A 17,743-nucleotide genomic window follows, 5' to 3' on the forward strand; every position below is an offset into this window, starting at 1 on the left:
ACTTTGTCAATATGGGTTACTGAGTATAGACTTGTGGGCAAAAATATCAATTTAAAATTAAATCTTCAATACAATAAAGTGTGGAGAAAGTGAAGGGGTCTGAATAATTTCTAAATCCATTATATCCGAGGGAATTACAATTGTTCAACTCAGGTCAATGGTCCTATTGCAGATCTGTTAAGTCGCAGCCTGTTTTTAATGAGTGAGTGAAATTCTAAAGAAAATCACATTTCCCTGATGATAATAGCAGCTATTCACTAACTACATTTAATATATTCTTTAAAACATTTTCAAGCACCCTGTTTACCACTTCAGATAGTTTACAGTGTATTTTTAATGATTTCTTTTAATTTTGTTTCTGAAATGCATTAAATTAGTTGACTACAAAAAGAGACTAAAATGAGAAGGTTAATGTTTGGAAATTATTTATTCAGATTAATTTACTCTGGGTTAATCAATGCAAAAAATGACAAACTCTTGGTGTGGACAGCTATCTAAATTCTTATTTAATAAATACATCAAGATTCAGTTAAATGGAGGAAGCCCAAAAAGTTCTGGTTTGAAATCTTCCATGGACTTGAGCACCAAAGTGGCATCTTTCGTTAAATCTGGATTGAGGTTTTCATCTGGTATCATAACAACTTGCATTCCTGCTGCGATTCCTGCAAGAACACCACTGGGAGCATCCTCAAATACAAGACACTAGATATATGGGAAGAGACAAGCACAAAAAGGGATACCTTAAAAAATGTGTGTTAACAATAAATGATAAAATCAATTTGTCTTTATACCATTAATAAACCTTTAGTACATTTCTGTAAATGGCATCATACTTCTGTTAAAAATAGAATGAGAAATCAATACATTACATGTAATATACAAAAAAGAATAAATGTACCTAAAACACTAGAAATCAGAAAAAACAGGAACCTTAAAGTTAAAACCTCCAGTAATGAAGTGGGGAGATACAGGACTGCTTGAGGATCATTAACAATGCAAAATCAGTGTAGAAACCAATCCAGCCAAAATGGGACTTAAAAATATATGGAAGTTTGGGTAGATGGTCCTTCAGGAGGCCAGACTATGAAAACCTCATTATGATTTAATTTTTTCATTCTTCTTCAAGCTTGATAGCCCAGCAGTCATGCAATGGGCATAGTGGATACCATCAATGGCAACAACAGATGTTGGGTACAAAGTCTCAAAACATATGATAAGGATAATTTGTCAATATAAATTAGATTTAAACTAAGAGATGTGGTTGTAGCATGCATATCAAGAAAGAGATTTGGCTGCTTGAAACAGACAGCATGAAGAGGAAAAGTGTTAGAAAGAAAAAGAAAAAGAGAGTGAACATGAATAACTATTTAAATATTGAAAATGTGAAGTATAAAACATTTTTTTTAAACAGGTGAACAATAACTTCAGACTGTTGGCAAGTTGCATAGTTCAAGATGGTTTGACTAACTGAAACTGCCTGGGTGCCCTGTTCAAATTAAACAAATGGAATCTTACTATAATTTATGCATGTAATTATTTCTATTACTGGGATAGATAGACAGACAGACAGACAGACAGATCAAATAATGTGATACATTGTGACGAACAGGCCAGGAGGATGTGCTCACTGGTTACAGGAAGAATGCTGAACCAGTACAACCACATGTTGAGAGGCTCAGTACCTGGGATCACATTAGATAATGGCTTAAACTTTAACGAAAACACAATATATCTTCAACAAAGTCAAAAGTGCAGCTATCTATTAAGGATGCTAAGGAAAATGAATATTTTAACTACCATCCTATGGAATTACTATACATGTTATATTAATAGCAAAATGTGGCTAATAAAAATAAACTTAAGATAAAAACCTCAATTAGTGTTTGCTCTCTGTGGACAATCGCAAGAATTATGTAACAAAATAGCAGAAAGAATACCTTCTGGTAGATGATACTTGCTGCCAAAATTTAAAATGAATAGAAGAAGAAAAGGTTTTATACAGAGAGTAATAAAACTTGTAAGCAACTAAATTCAATTTTGTTGAAATAAGCAACTTTTCAAGAATTTTTTAATACATATGTAATATGTCATTAACTTGAATTTCATTGCATGCCTTGTACGTAGCAAGGTGCTCTTGTACATTGCCATGTGGATCAAAGGAAGTTTCCACTTATTGACCATAAAGGTAAACTAAACTTAGCAACTGGTTTGTATGAATACATCCAAGTATTTTTGAACCCACAATCTCCATGTCGCAGTTGAACTCAAAACGTCGGAGGCAGCAGAGATAAAACTAAAAAAAAAAATGTTTTCTTTACAAAAGAAAAAATAAAAGAAAACCATGAATAAACACTATTGTGGCTTTTATTAGTAAAATATATTTAAGGTTTAATATTTCAGAAAAATATATCAATACACTATTATGTAAAAACTTAAAAAATGTTCTCATAATTTGGGCATTTTTCTATATTGCTCTGCATCAGTATGACACATACTGAATAAGCAATGGAAAAATTATTTCAATTAAGAAAACAAATAACCTTGTGTCTTTATAGCATAAAATCTGAATGTCATACTATCTTAATCAAAACTTTGATAACTGTTTTTACCTAGAATAAAAATGTAAAGGAAATTCAACTTAATTATCCCTTGTGCTTCCGAAAAGTTTGATTATGGACCTTCTTTTTAAATAAATGGTATACATAACAACCTGTCAATATGTGTGGACAGTGAACTACTTCTAGCACTATTTTGTTTGGATCAATTGATTCCAGACTCTTTGTGAGTTGCTGTTGACTCTTTGCTGTTCTGTTGTACAATTTTCTGTAGCATAAAACTGTACATAAAAATGTAAAGTCTTCAGCGAAGTCTAGAAGTGGTAAAAGCACACTTCAAATAAGCCAGTCTTTAAAAAATATTTTTAAAACTAGATCAAATTGGCATTCAGGTTGCATTTATAAACCTTTTTTGTTTTATTTTAAAGTACTTAACTTTTTGACCATGAAAGGCCTAAATGACTTCTGTGATGTCACTAAGCTTGTTGAATAACACCAAAAAATGATTATAGAAGGTAATATCCATAATGAAAAAGCATAACTAATTCCCTTGAACTAGAAGCAATTAAAAGTCTTAATTACCAAAGAAGTCAGGCAAATGACCCATAATTATTACAGTTTTATTGTAACAGAAAAGCAATTCATCAGACATGCAGTCAATGTTTCCCTATTAACACATACTCTGAAGGAAGGCAGAACTGTCAAAAGATAAGAAAATACAGTTAAGAAGTAATAATCGAGGCACTACTAATGATCAGTTGGCTAAAGATAGAAGAACAAAAAGATGGAGACTTTAGTATTTTAACATTGCACGTATTTCTTTTATAAGGAGAAAATAATGTAAAACATTTTGATACTCAGTTAAACAATACACATACATATGCAAACATAAAGTTCTAAGCAACTCTGAACAGGTGCCATAACATAGCATAACATTAAAACATATCAATAATTTATTACAAATACAACATAACTCAAAATAAACAAAACTGCAAATAGGATTATATAGGCATAGACATAATGTATTCTATTCCAGATTTTCACTCAAATGATATATATTAATAACCGTTGATTTGTCATAGGCACTCTGATATGGCTTGCTGTTAGTGATGAAATTAAAGATACACAGATATTGTGGAAGAAATTTACGAGTACCCCCCAATTGGGTATCCTGTTTAGGACAATAAACGGAGGCAAGAGAACACATCAATCAGTATTCTTTATATATACACACATATATATTTATTTACCTAAGTCTTGCAAGAACTAACCTTTACAGTGCAAACATTTTATTATAAAGAAGGTTTGATCTGTTACAAAGAAGGGTTGCTTATCAGGCTCTATTTATACATTTCACTGATAATCAGAAAATTTGTAACATGATTGGTTATGCCCAGTTGTTAATGGGATATGACAAACATTAATACCTTAAGTAACCAAAATTACCCCTTCCAATAGGGTGATTGATAGCCCTGTCAGCTTAGGAGTATGTGACTTTTAAATGTTTTTAACAGATGCACTTATGAGCATGTGACTTTGCACAATGGGTTTTCCTTTTTTAATCCAGCTGGGTAAATGAACAGGAAACTCAGCCTAAGCATTACATTAGAACAGTGATCTTCCCCTAAAATATGACCTTTTCTCTTAAGCTTTATATATTTTTGCTAGAAAGTCACTAAAATGCCTTTCTTAATAGATGAAACCTTTATATATTCAAAAATAAAATAATACCTTCAACCTTTAAGCATAAGCTTAAAATAAAATTCAAGCACATACCCAGCAGATAATAAAGCACATCAATTCAGGATTCAAATGTAACTTTTACAATATCAACTGATTACATTTTAATTAATCACTAAAAGAAGTACAGTAAATCATACACTGCTTTTAAATACAAACACATATAAAATGTACTTGTTAACTTTTGACTTGAAAGTCTTTATTTTTTGCATAACACTTTATGTTTTGTAACAGAAAGCAATGATGATGCCATCAGTAGGCACTGATGATGTGCACGTTTGCTATTACTACTAATATAAATACAAGACATTCTGCCTGAAATTTGTTTTATACCTCCATTTTATAAATGTTCTCATTGTGTGTGTAAACAACACTAAAAAGTTAATGTTAAATTCACAGAAGTGTTTGCTTAGCTAGAATAAAACGCTAGTTACTTAGATAATACACATTCTATTGTCTCTCCTATAACCTAACATGTTAAAGTCTTAAAAACAGCTATATTTATAATGCAACAAAAGAATAATCAGTTAATTAGTAGACAAGTACTTGCAAATAGAAACCTACATAGGTATACAATTTTCTGACCGTATGCTATTAATATATAAAAACCCATATTGCAACTTGGAGAAACTTATCTAATATATTAGCTTAAAACAATAAAATCATAAGCAAAAAGGTATTTTTTGTGTATTGTCAATTTTCCCATTCAGTTTAGTGTGAACTGCTTTTGCTTTGAATTTCACAACAACCTTCAAAATGAAGGCACAAAGGTCTTTTGTTTGCCCATTATACTCAATGCTCAAACCTTTCCAATAGCTGCAGAATTTCATAAACCTTAAAGAAAAGGCAGCTACAGTGTGAATCACAGGAGGCCATAGCAACAGGGAAATAAAGTTCAATGATGAGTGAGATAAGGACTCACAAAACAGACACCTCACATCAGAAAAGTGTTATCTGCTATCAAATAGGAAGTACCATTTTTAGTGGGATTGCATGTATGCCAGACTCCAGAATGGAAATCAGAAAAATGCATACAACAATGCAATGGAACTTGCAGCAGTGTTATCCAAAGCATTATAATTAATCATTTTGTAAGGCACATAAGAAAAATGTTCTCTTAAAATGTTCCTTTCTATTATTATTGTGGTATACCGTATTTGACATATTCATCCAATATGACTATTCAAATACATTGTTACACATGTAACACAGGCAGGTTAATTGACTAGCTCAGGGTCACACAGTGAGTCAATATCCAAATAAATTAATAGTGAGTTAAAATCCAAAGTGGTGTGAGATTAGGATTAGCTAATTTGTACTCATTTTTAATCATTCTGTTTTGAAATAAATAAACACCACAAACAGGTCTAAGGCTGAAAGTGTATGTATTGTGCAGTAATCTTTATGTAGGAAAAAATGTATTGTGACAGGCTAACAAACATATCATGAAATTGCACAAGTATTTTTGAACTGTGCTTGTTTTGGCTTGTACAGTAATGTACTGTATTAAATGTTTTAAAAAGTTTAAAATAATTTTAAGGGGAATGTGTATATCTACATTCTGTTGACTTATTAGTAAAAATAGACAAATATCTGATGTTCATATGTTTAGTCTTACTCTGCATTGACATGATGTCGAGAAGACAGTAATTATGAGTTGCAAATTACAATTTGAATGCCTTACAAAGTTGTGACAGTTTCAAAACAAATGCGCTTTTATTCAAGAATATAACTGCAGAAAAAGAACTCGCGTTAGGATGTGACATTGACATGCCTTTAATACGACCGCATTGGTGGCGCAGCGGTAAAAACTGCTGACTCATAATCAAGATGCACATGATTTAATCCCAGACACTTCTGATTTGAGTATTGAGCTACTCTTATTCTTACTATTATATAATAAAAACATACATTTGATTTGAGCGTGTAACAGCCGGTGTAAATTTATGGTACTTGTAAAGGTTTTTTTTTTAATGCAGTTTTATTCTCTGAGTCACATTCATGCTTGCCCCGATCTAACACTGCTGTTTTCAAATAAAGATGTGATATGGCAGATGTGAACTCAGATGAGGACGAGGGTTCTACATAAGCCCTCCCCGGTAGAAACATCTACTCACGTATAAGAACAACGCAGCAGCACCAGGTGTAAAGGTAAAAGATGGCACTGTTTGGATGCAGCAACATGTCGGGTATCATCCTGCCAGTCATTCTGCCCCACACCTGTCCTTCAATGAAACAGCACAGCTTACAGAGCTCGCCAAGGTATCATGCAAAGTCCTGTCTGTGATTATGTTTGATGGTCTTTATATAAAAAATATTTATATGTTACTTATATAAAAGCCAGATCAAATGTTATTTACCTTGATTCATTTACTTATCCAACTTTTCAAGACTAAGGTCATAAAGCTTATTAAACCGATTCTGGACAAAGGCAGGAGAACTTTCTGCCCTTTCTGCATTGGTGGAGGATGGGATAGCAAGTTGCTTGCTGCTTTTGTTGATCAACACATTTACAACACAAAAGACGCTGACAGAGAGGTGTGAAGGGATTTAAGGTGGGCCGAGATTACGAGTTTTTTTCGTAGGCTTTGGTAATTCTAGTGTTAATTAACTATAGAAGTTGTTTTTGCTGTTCTCTGTAAAGGTAAACGATTTGTCTTTGAGTGGATACATCTTCCAATGTGATGTACCTATTTCTTTGCTTAGCCTGGGAAATTTCCTAAGACAATTGGTGTCAGTTATAGTGCTGTTGGTTAATCAGGTGTATCAGAGGTTCTATGTAACCAACTAAGTGCTCTTCTGTATATAAGTTTTATATATTTTTTTTACCAAGGGTAATATTATTAACACGCAGTGTGGTGTAGTAGTTAAGGCTTTGGATGTTGGATTTCAAACCCTGAGGCTGGAGTTCAAATCCTGCTATTGACGCGATGTGACCATAAACAAGACATTTCATTTGTCTGTGCTCTAAATGAATTAATAAAATGCACACACAAACACACACACACACACAGAGGATTCAGAAAGTTGTCAATCTTTTTTATTGGATACATTAGCCATTTTTCACATTAATATATAATCAGTAACTCATAATGACAAAGTGAAAGTATACTTCCAGAAAAATTAGCAAATTTACTAAAAATCAAAAACTGAAATCTCTCATTCACATATGAAATCAGATCTTTTTGCTGTGGTCAGTTGCATTATGTTTGCTTTAATCTTCCTTGAGATGTGTCTAGAACTTGACTAGAGTCCACCTGTGGCAAACTTAATGGACGACATTTTTTAGAAAGGTATACAGCTGTGGATTTAAGGTCCCAGATAAACACACAGTATATACACTATATATTACTGTATATGTGTGTGTGTGTATTTTTGCATGTATTACTTGCATAATGTATTTATGCTTGTCTTGCAAAATTATGTTTTGTTTTTGTATAACATTTCATTTAATAAATGTATATTTACAACTGTACAATGAACTAACATATACAGTAAGTGATGGTATTTAATAAAAATAAATTGAAATCAGTTGAAGTTTAGCATTTGTGAAATGTTATTGGTAAATATTATGCTTACAATTTTAAAGTAAAATTCCAACATATAGCCAATCAATCCTCAATACATGCTATGTTTCCAGCTTCTATCATGACTTTGAAAATAATGCAAATCACTTTTGTTTGATTTTAAGATGACCTGACAAAAGAAAGCTATGCTGAAAACTGGTCCACCATAGGCAAAACTTGATTGAAAATGTCAAATGGCAGACTATTATTTTATACCCTGAAAGTATGTGACTAATGCTTAAAGCACTGCATTATACACACACACACACACGCATACATGCTTGCATATACACAAAATCTCTTTTTATGAAGGAAAAGAGAGTGAAAGTAAAATGCACATGTATAAACTTTGTTTCTAAAATTTCTTTATTTAAAAACAAAAAGCTGAATAATGAAAAGAATAATAAAAATGAATCTTGAAAGTATAAATTGGGTCCTAATAAAAAGTGATTAAGGAGAGCATTTTTACCGAAAGTATTAAATATGCAACACAAAAGTCTGAAGAAAAATGTCAGAAAGGGGCTGAGGATGGAAGCTAAAAATGTGTAATGTTAGCAAAATAACCCTAAATTCCACTTATCCATCCATCATTTTTGCTAACCCACTCATGCAGAGCAGGGTTGCAGGGCAGGCAGAAGGCAGGAATAATGCTTAGAATATATGTTAATTCAAGTTCTCTATCTTCTTTTATACACAAATACATACATAAATCTTTTTACTGAATGTCAAAGTGCCAGAAAAATGCTACATGAGAAAAAATGAAGATCAGCTCATTGTCCCAAACTAAATATATATTTTAAGGGGTATGCTATTTGTTTTAATTAATTAATTGCTATGTAAGAACTAATTATTTCATGCAGTGCGGTAAACCCTCAATTTAATGAACTGTCATTTACTAGTCATTAACAACTTAATATCTTTTTACCTGCCTTTCAATTCTACTGTTGAGTATTTATGCCTTTGTTTTCAGTTCACTTCTGCTGCCCACATTCATTGTAAATATTTCCATTGCCTGAGCTGAACATCTTACCTAACCATTAGCACCTTGAAAAAAGTGCATTAAAGAGCATAAAAACTTCAGCATTTCTATTCCCATCACAAATATGAATGTTTTCTTTACTTAGTGTTTAAGAAAGAAGGCATGTTCACAATGTTTCTGTGGTTTTAACTATAAACAAAATTAAAACATTTCCATCTCAAATTGTTTCAATTAAGAGATATCTCGAAGTATATCTCTCTATTATATAAAAATATCCTGGGGTGAGATGAGACTTTTTAGCCTGGGATGAGACGTGACTTTTTCAGAGAAATAATTTCAAGTCCTGCGAGACAAGACTTTGTGTTAAGAGATTTAACGATGCCTGGGGCCGGAAATAAAAGACAATGAGTAGATGACAAAGGAGACTTTGTGCCAAGAGATTTAACCACGCCCAGGGCCGGAAATAAAAGACAAAGAGAAGATGACAAAGCAGAACATCGTGAAGAGGGTTAAAAACGTTAGCGCACACAAACAGAAATTATTACTCGGTGAAATAACGGAACAGAGAAAAGAGATTGAATATATGGACATAGGAGATATGACATATTGTTCGGCTTTAAAGTTTAAGTCGGAGATTTGTAGATCATCTAATTCGTGTTGCCATCAGGGAAAAGTAGTGTTTCTTCCCAATCAAGAAGCGTATCCGCGAGAGATAAAAGATTTGTTATATGGTGAAATTGAAATCCACAAACACTACAGGCAAAATATCCAAATATACAATAATCCGTTCGTGTTCGCATCAATAAATGCTCAAAACGTAGATTTACACGATATACTATGAGAATCTATGGACCTGCAACAATTAAAGCTACTAAAAGTTTAATTTCAAAGAAAACACAATCCGGTCAGGCTTATAATTATGATCACGGAGAAGCAATACAATGAAAAAATGATGGAATATTCATTAAATAATAAGCCTTCCCAGCTCAGGGTGGGATGCAGCCTATTCAAACCACTGAGTACAAAGCAGAAACCAGACCATTGCAGGGTCCACTCAATCACACACCAACATTCAGAACTGGCCAGTTTAGAATCACCAATTAACTTAATGTGCTTGGGGTGAAGGAGGGAAACAGAAGCACCAAGTGGTAAACCCACTCAAAACAGTGCTACTGTACTACACTATTACTTTTACAGTTTTTCTCAGTTGTTTTGGTGCATTTCTCTCAACAGACTTAACATTTGCATAACAACGAGTGCAAATGGCAAAACATCATGGATGAACATCAAAAGCAGGTAACCTCTTTGAAATCCTGAATCCATGCCTCAAAAGTAAGTATTTATATCGCTGAATATGTCAGTGCCATCAAAATGCCAAGTCCATGAACATGACAGCCAAAATGTAAAGTCATGTTATCAATATAAAACTGGCACAATCTAAACATTTTCTGATGCACAAAACATCTGAATGACAAGGGCAGGAAACATAAAAATACAAAACACCGATTGCGGGAGATTGATTCAAGAAGAGTATTTTATTGATTGCACAGGTATATGGTGACATACCATGCACTGCACTTGGAGCAAAAAAATGCATTTCAATAATTTATGCCTAACATATGAAATGAAGGAAAAAAAATTACAACATCGAAAACAATATATACATACTGAAATGTGTTTTGTATTTTGATGTTGTTTGCCATTGATGATGTTTTGCCATTTGCACTAAGTGTATTGAGAAATGCACTCGCTGTTATGCAAATGTTTAGTCTGTTGTGAGAAATGCACCAAAGCAACTGAGACTGACTGATTTAAGATCTCACTCCTGCCTCGAATAATATGTCACCTGAGAGCAATTTAAGGTGGTGCAGGAATCATTAGTATTGTGAATACAAACCAAAAAAAGTTTTGTAGAACCTATAAAATACACTTGACAGCCAATGATATCTTGTTGAATACTTTTGACTGCAATGACTTACACAATGAAAAAATGACAAGTTTGTCTGGAGTGTAAGACTATGCAAAAGAGGGCTACACAATGCGTTTTGATCATCATAACATAAGCATCCACTGATGCATGATATAGCTGGGAATTGCTCATAAGCATCTGCCTGAGTGAACTAAAGCAATTGCAAAATGACGAAAACACCCAGAAATTGCTGTTATGATGTGCACAACTGACTAAAGGTTGTGGAAATTGAACAAGCAGTTTTGAGAACTGCAATTCTGTTGTGAGAAATGTACCAAAGCAACTGAGAAAAACTGTAATTCATGCTTCCAGAATAACCTGTAAAAAAATGAATCCTGGTGACTTGGCCAAGCCCAACACTTAACAGCACTACTTCTTCTTCTTTCAGCTGCTCCCGTCAGGGGTCTTGACACTTAACAGCACTACACAGATTTGTAAATAAGGGGGATACACTGGGTTGACCATCCTGCAAGAGACAGTTTAGGAACTCCACCACATTGGCACTGTAGTAACACACTGGCTATAAAAAAACAACTTTGTATACCAGGGCAGGAGGAAAGGAGCCATTACAGGGTAAGAGAACTTGTCATGCAGGGCACCCTGAAAGATAAACAGGCAACAGAGTAGGACATTGGGAGGGCTGATGCAGAATTTTATCTTGAGAGCTTTGACACTGGAAGCAACTAAAGTTACCCCTAGAATGGCATCCCTGTATTCAAGGAAGGGATGCCAACATCTAAGTAAGTCATAACAGATCTTGGCTAGGATGTGAAACTCAGAATGGAGTTTAAAATAGCAAGAGGTAAGTGTCAAGAGAATTTCTGGAGAGAAGAAGAAGAAGACGAAGAAGAAGACAGATAAAGTTGACAAGTAAGTGAGCCATCTCAGAATGCTGAAGGGATGTACATTTTGAGTTTATTCTTTATCATGCTTTCTCTTTTAAGTATTTGATGGGGGGTGGGGGGTGGGGGGAAGGTTTGTTCTGACAGTTATTTGGGGTGTGAAGAGCTCTCGAAAGAACTCTGAATTTGAAAGATTGTCACACCTGAAATTTTACATGAAGATTTGGAAGACACAATAATGTATTTTTACACAAAATGCCCTGGTATGGACTGGGATTAAAGAAACCACACTTTTTAACCCAAATAACACACTGATAAAGTGGGAGGTAGATGTATATTTATAAAGTCTGTGTGGTTAATTAGACATAAAAAGGGTTCAAAAATCTAATAGCAGATATTAGCATGTATTTATTTATTTAGTTATTTCAGCTATGTTATCATATTCAGTTGTACAAACTGGGAATGAACAATGCTGGAAAAAATAAAACTTTAAAGTAGTCAAAAATATGTACACTAAAGCAGTTACATACAGTATGCAACAGCACGTGGATTGCTTTTGGTTTATTTTACTACAGGGTTCAATTAGTGAACTCTAGTATACAGAACATTTAGAAATGAATTACATATGACAGTGTACTGTCTTAGGGTGAGCCTAAGGGTGATTGCTAGTCCTGTTAAATGGCATGACTGATGGATGGCTGAGAATTCTTGCCTCATTTAGAATGACTAAAATGGTGAATGGCAAAGTGAAGTATTTTCCTTTTTATGATACATAACTATAATGAGGTTTTCCTTGAATGCTATAAATATAGAATTTAAAACTCTATATTTCATACCGACCCTCCTGAAACTGACCTTTTACAGTTCTTAGTTTTAAGCATCTATTCTGAATGGTAATGGTTTTTGGCATTTCATTCATGACTCATTTTAAAATGTGGTAATTGGATAAACAATTACTAGTAAGGCTAATAAATGGGAGTATGTTATGCTTTTACTTTAAGAAAAAATAAACAGCGAGAAATAAACAGCAACACTCTACCAGGGTATTCATTTTTTCCTACATCTGCAAACTGTTACAAATATATCTTGAGGAATGCACACAAAAGTAATCTTTTCATCCATCAGTTATTTGTAAAATTGTACTAAGGAAGCTAGGCTAATGACAGACAAAAGAAATTAGCAGACAAAATCAATTACCAAAACAATTAAGCTATGTAAAATTTAAAATGCACATATCCTGACTTACTTCGGTGGGCTGGTGCCCTGCCCACGGTTTGTTTCCTGCCTTGTGCCCTGTGTTGGCTGGTATTGGCTCCAGCAGACCCCCGTGACCCTGTAGTTAGGATATAGCGGGTTGGATGATGGATGGATATCCTGAGTTACTTCTATCTTTGTATTAAGAGAGTATAAACAGAACAAGGTAATGAACCTTTTGAAATTTTCTGGCGCCGCATCCGAGTGGCAGCCTTTCCAGCAGCTCCGTGTATGACTTTATCTTTTTTTCTATTTTTTCTCTATTCACTGATCACTTCTACCACTTTCTTTTATGTGGAATCGCTCTCTGGACACTTTTTACTATTTTTACTACTTGACATGGATTTTAGACTCGAGACTCGCCTATTCAAGTAGTCAACTTAAAGCACTGAGAAGAAATGCTCACGCTGGTGTGGTTCCTTATTTACCTGACGAGGTAAGAAGACGATATCGGGGCAGCCGAGCCGGCGCAAAGATAAAAGATAAGATAAAAGCCAGGCAACTTGAGAGAAAATGGCGTTATAAACAGTCGGTGCCTTCTGTGATCTTGGGAAATGTGAACTCACTACCAAATAAGATCGACGAATTGGCTGTGCTGGTGAAAAATGTCAGAATCTACAGAGAATGCAGCTTGCTGTGTTTTAGTGAAACGTGGCTAACAACTACCATCCCAGATGCTAACGTGGAGCTACCCAGGTTTAGCACAGTTAGAGCGGTGTTGAAGGCACTTGGACAAACTTGTTAAGAAGGCAGGCTCTATTGTAGGAGTAAAGTTGGACAGTTTAACATCTGTGGCAGAGCGACGGGCATTAAGCAAACTCCTGTCAATCATGAAGAATCCACTGCATCCACTGAACAGTGTCATTTCCAGGCAGAGGAGTAGCTTCAGTGACAGACTTTTGTCACTGTCTTGCTCCACTGACAGACTGAGGAGATCGTTCCTCCCCCACACTATGCGACTCTTCAATTCCACCCGGGAATCAATCAATCAATCAATCAATCTATCTATCTATCTATCAATCAATTTGTATAGTACTGTATATGCCTGTGTAATAAAATTCAAACCTAACAGTTAATTTATTCAAGATGAATTATGAAAACGTTATTAAATTCATAGTTCCATGCTTCTTCAATATTTTCACTTTATTCTTTAAAAGCACATGGGATAAACAGAATTAACTAAAGTGTTCACTTGTGCAAATCAACAATGAACTGGGTCTGAAAAGTTGCAGATATGTATTGTATTAGATTGACATTGATCAAATCCTGTGTTTTTGATAATTTCATCAACTAGTATAAAAGCAAGCAGTCAACTGAATAAAACACTACCATGATTTTAACTGAAGATGTGAGACCAAAAAAAAAAAAAGAAATGAAAACTCGTTCCAGATAAAGATAAAACAATGATATACATAAAAGCAGTACAGTATGTAAATCCATCCATCCATTATCCAACCCACTATATCCTAACTACAGGGTCATGGGGGACTGCTGGAGCCAATCCCAGCCAACACAGGGCACAAGGCAAGAAACAAACCCTGGGCAGGGCACCAGCCCACCGCTGCAATATGTAAATAAAATATTTAAATGTTTAAACTACATACATAGCATTTTATCAAAATTAGGTGGACTTTCAACTAATGCATCTAAGACACATTTTTATTTTAATATGGACTTATCACAATTTATCTGTAGTGCAACCGTTGTAAAAAATTAGTACTAATATTGCATAATAACATATTTGAAACTTTGCAATTGTTCATAGCAACAAGTATGACTATTTTATTGGAATACAGCAATTAGAAAAATCTATATATCTATCTAAATTTTCATTTCTCTTTCTGCTATCCTTTGCTGGCACTTTGCTCTACTACCAAAGTACTTTTTGTTGCTGGAAGGGATGTATGATACTGCCATTATGATATTTACAGCTTCAATATCTTCTAAGATATTTTGTTTTTATTAAGTAATGTTGAATTACTTTATCTCATATAAGTACCGCACAATGTCCAGATGGGCCTTGTAAGTCTTTTGGACTTTGAGTGCCCTAGAGATTTATTTTATCCAGTATTCTTGGTAGCTGAAGTTTTTGCTTTACTCTCTTCTTTCTGGCTGTCAGACCACAGATCAGGCATCAAATAAGCTCAGATTTTTCAGCCTGTTCCCACTAACTTTACAAGTGTGCAATGGACTCCATCCTGACTGTCTACATAGCACTTTGGTATATGGAACCGGGGTCTACAGTATTACAAAAATGAGAATTGCTGTGAAATCCACAGAAACTGGGCTCAGTCCATTCCACAAAAAAATAAAATAAAAATATTGTGCCAACTCTGTATTTCTGTAGAAAATAAAGGCAGAATTACATGATGTGTGAGACCAGTTATGTATAAAACTCACTAATCCTCCTTTCTGGATTGGTCTCAGGTATGGGCTATTCCAGAAAAAAGGATATGATGAAATCCATCAGTTCCTTGGGCAATCAGTGCCCTGAAACTTAGCTGCAAAAACAGTAGTTTTAATAGGAAGGATTAACGTTTTGTAGTGGTAATAATCAAGAGCATAGAATTTAATCATAGAACAAAATGTCCTGACATAACTGCTGAACCTGGATGGACCACTAAAGCCGACAAAATAATGAAACTTTTATGCCCCATTTTAAACGACCAAGAGAAGCACAATTACTTTACCAAATACTGCCCAGAGAAAGGGTAATCCAACCTCAAACAGAAGGAGGGTTACCACTTTACTTTGTCTTCTTATTTGCACAGTTTGTCTTCATTGAGACTGAAATAAGTAATAGCCATAAAAGTCGAATTCCACAGAATCACTGGTGAAGAATTCTAACTTAAACATATGCAGCATTTCTGAGCAATAAATACAGATTACAGACTAATTGGTGCTTTCCAGCTTCACACTTCTGCAGAGTCCCTGATCAGTTAAAGAAACATTTTTAAACGTTCTCCTCTACCATGAATAACTACATGCTTTTTAATGTACAGTAGTTGTGATTCATGGTTCTGTAATTCAAATAAAGCAACAATGTTAGTTCTCTGTTGTATTGTAGTTATTTTGCACTTCCAGCAACACTCCTGGCCATAGCTTATTTTTCATTTCCAATTGTTTTTACTCATTTACTTTACTTGCTGTGTGTTACTCGTAGCTATACTCATCCTAAAAGATGGTTACTCAAATATACTTTATCCCTTCTTGTTAGTTTGAATAAAAGTGACTGCTAAATGAGAAAATATATTACAGGAGCTGCCAACACAACTGGCTGTGTGAACAAAACACATATCTACATCAAAGCACCAAGTGTGAATGAAGGAGACTATTGAGTTGTCCTTTTCTTTTAAAGAATATAGACAAAGAAATCAAGAATAACACTGTCGACAGGCTTCTTTTTTTTTGTGTTTCTTTTTTATTAATTAAATATGCAAATGCAAGTTATAGAAAATCAAACAATTAAAGCATTGATAATACCCTCCTCTCCACAACCCAAATTATGTGTTTCTTTTATTGTGTTCACCTTATGCTTATAAATCTACTTTCTTTATTATTAATTACTGCAACATACACTATACACACATTAACTAACTAACCTGGTTAATCATGTGGTAAGGATAAAAGTATTATCTTCTTCCTAACTGTACTTTTATCCCTGATAGAAAATTAAAGCAAAGTACATTTTGAGTTCAGAACACACCATTGCTATCACTATTCTGAGGAGATCTCAAGTGAGAAATTTACTGTACAATGCAGACTTGACCATAAATTTTAAATTACAAAAAATCTTGCCCTCATCAATGAAAACACTCAAAAAAACAACTGCAGCATTCTAAAGCTGCAAGAAATCATGCCTCTAGGTACCAAAGGTTACTGTGGAAGGAGACAGGCGATGATGTAAAAAGCAAAGGGGATCTTCTTTGAAAATGTCAAAAACACATGCTCTGTATTTTGTTTTTATTCATAAATAATGCTTCACTTTAGAACAAAATTTCTCCTGATACATTAATGTACACCATAATTGTAAAAAATGACTTAAATACCTATAAGAATTGGTTAAATCACCACATAGAGCCAGGCTTGTCAAGAAGCCACTTAAAGGTTTTGCCATATGAGTAATTACACCTGCCCTGGACTTACTGATTTTTTGAATCAGCAGGTGAGAAAAATGATCATCTCTACTTAAAGACAGTTTTGCTCTGAACAGATCTGCTACGATGGTTGTTAGAAGATCTATAATATTGATGTTTGATTTTGGCAATAAATTTCATAAATTTGACAAAAATTTATTATCTATGTTTATATGAAAAAGAATACTGATTTATTAGTTTCTTTACGAGAATCTTTACACAGCATATTATTGTAATTGGCTTATGGTGTGACATGAAAGCTATAAGTATTACAATTTTCAAGTCCTGAATTATTCTAGCACATTATTTGATTATTTATAAGTGTATAATGGATCATACTTTGCAATCTCTAGATTTTTCCTTTCACAAATAAAAATGAAAATCAAAAGTTAACACAGTTCAGCTACAAAGTTAAATTACAAATAGTGCAATGGATTCAAGTAACAACCTGTTACAGGTGGGTTGATAACACCAACATCACAGTTAGAAAGAGAAATAACAGTATCCCAGGCTAACAGAACACTGTTTTAAGACAGAAGGCTACATTCCTTATCCCATTTTGTGCTATTTTACTAGAATGAGTTTTTTTCAATGTGTATGAACAAATACAGTATATATAAACTAATGTACCCAGACTGGGATGACGTGTGCATGCCCTCTTTTTTACAAGTTTTAAGTTTTCTATAAATTATGCTGAAAATC

At 33.9% G+C, this 17,743-nt stretch overlaps 1 protein-coding gene across 1 annotated transcript in view; it reads right to left on the bottom strand.

Moving 5' to 3' along the window:
- Positions 1-408: 408 nt before the first annotated feature.
- The window catches only part of LOC120522856 (pseudouridine 5'-phosphatase), a 70,359-nt gene continuing 53,024 nt past the window's right edge, over positions 409-17,743 (bottom strand). Inside the window, exon 4 of the mRNA XM_039743575.1 lies at positions 409-702. Within this exon, the coding sequence (XP_039599509.1) occupies positions 526-702 (177 nt within the window). The 3' untranslated portion in view covers positions 409-525. The remainder of the gene's footprint in view (positions 703-17,743) is intronic.

Source organism: Polypterus senegalus, chromosome 2, assembly GCF_016835505.1.
Source record: "Polypterus senegalus isolate Bchr_013 chromosome 2, ASM1683550v1, whole genome shotgun sequence".
Lineage (NCBI taxonomy): Eukaryota > Metazoa > Chordata > Cladistia > Polypteriformes > Polypteridae > Polypterus > Polypterus senegalus.